This window comes from Aptenodytes forsteri, unplaced genomic scaffold (genome assembly GCF_000699145.1).
Source record: "Aptenodytes forsteri isolate BGI_AS27 unplaced genomic scaffold, ASM69914v1 Scaffold687, whole genome shotgun sequence".
Lineage (NCBI taxonomy): Eukaryota > Metazoa > Chordata > Aves > Sphenisciformes > Spheniscidae > Aptenodytes > Aptenodytes forsteri.
Window position 1 is genome coordinate 44,404 of NW_008794708.1, and position 1,016 is coordinate 45,419.

Below are 1,016 nucleotides of genomic sequence, written 5' to 3' on the forward strand. Positions count from 1 at the left end.
CCCCCCCCCCCCTTCTCAGCGCGTTCGCTGCAGCCCCGCGCGCGGAAAAGAGCCCCGAAAAACGAAGCTGAACGCACGGTTGGGCCTTGACCCCCAGCAACGCCTCCGGAGGCGTCAGCCCTAGCAAAGGCGTTACTCGTCAAGAATCCTGCGCGTAATTAGGTTAATTAGCAGAGAGCGCTGGGCGGTAAAACGTAAGGCTGACGTGACGGAAGAGGGACGGGGCTGACCTGGAGGTACTGCTGTTGCTGTTGCTTTTCTTGGGCTTCTTGGACGGCGGTTCCTTGGCTTTGCTTTTCTTGGTGTCTTCCAGCTCTTCCTTCTTTTTGTGCTTCTCTTTCTTCTTCTCCTTCTTGTCCTTCTCTTTCTTCTTTGGTTTGTTCTGCTGTGGCTGGGACAGGGCTGCAAGCTGTTCATGCACTGCTTTAAGCTGAGAGGCAGACACACACACACACACGAGATCAAGATACTTTGGCCCAGCACCTCCTCCTCGTCCATATTAATTAACTTCTTTCTCTACCGCCCAACGCTCTCTCATCGTTCGCTGTTAAGGAAGTCGGTTCCCTCCAGCTTCTCATCACACCGTGATTTCTGTACATTAAAGTGTTGACCGCTGCAAGGGGAAGGAGACAACCTCTTCACGGGTGTTCCTCCCCGCTCAGGCAGAAGTGGGCTGCTCGCTTCGTCAGCGCTAGCGATGCTTTAATTACCAGCCCTAACCATGCCGTGAACGGGGAGGACGCGGGAGATAAGGCTGCGGGTTGGAGCCCTGCTCCTTATCTCACGGGCTTCCCCCACGCTGGGTAAAACCTCGCTCCAGCCCACGAGTTCGGGCAGCCCAGGAGCGTCCCTGCCTGTGCAGGACCACCCTGCCTGCTCTGGAGCATCCCTGCCTGCTCGGGAGCGTCCCTGCCTGCTCGGGAGCGTCCCTGCCTGCCCAGGAGCGTCCCTGCCTGCTCGGGAGCGTCCCTGCCTGCTCGGGAGCGTCCCTGCCTGCCCAGGAGCGTCCCTGCCTG

At 58.8% G+C, this 1,016-nt stretch overlaps 1 protein-coding gene across 2 annotated transcripts in view; it reads right to left on the minus strand.

Moving 5' to 3' along the window:
- LOC103894317 (bromodomain-containing protein 4) overlaps positions 1 to 1,016 on the minus strand; it is a 39,952-nt gene that overhangs the window by 3,984 nt on the left and 34,952 nt on the right. For both annotated transcript variants that reach the window (XM_009273670.2, XM_009273669.2), the window contains exon 10: positions 231 to 430. In XM_009273670.2, the coding sequence (XP_009271945.1) occupies positions 231 to 430 (200 nt within the window). The remainder of the gene's footprint in view (positions 1 to 230; positions 431 to 1,016) is intronic.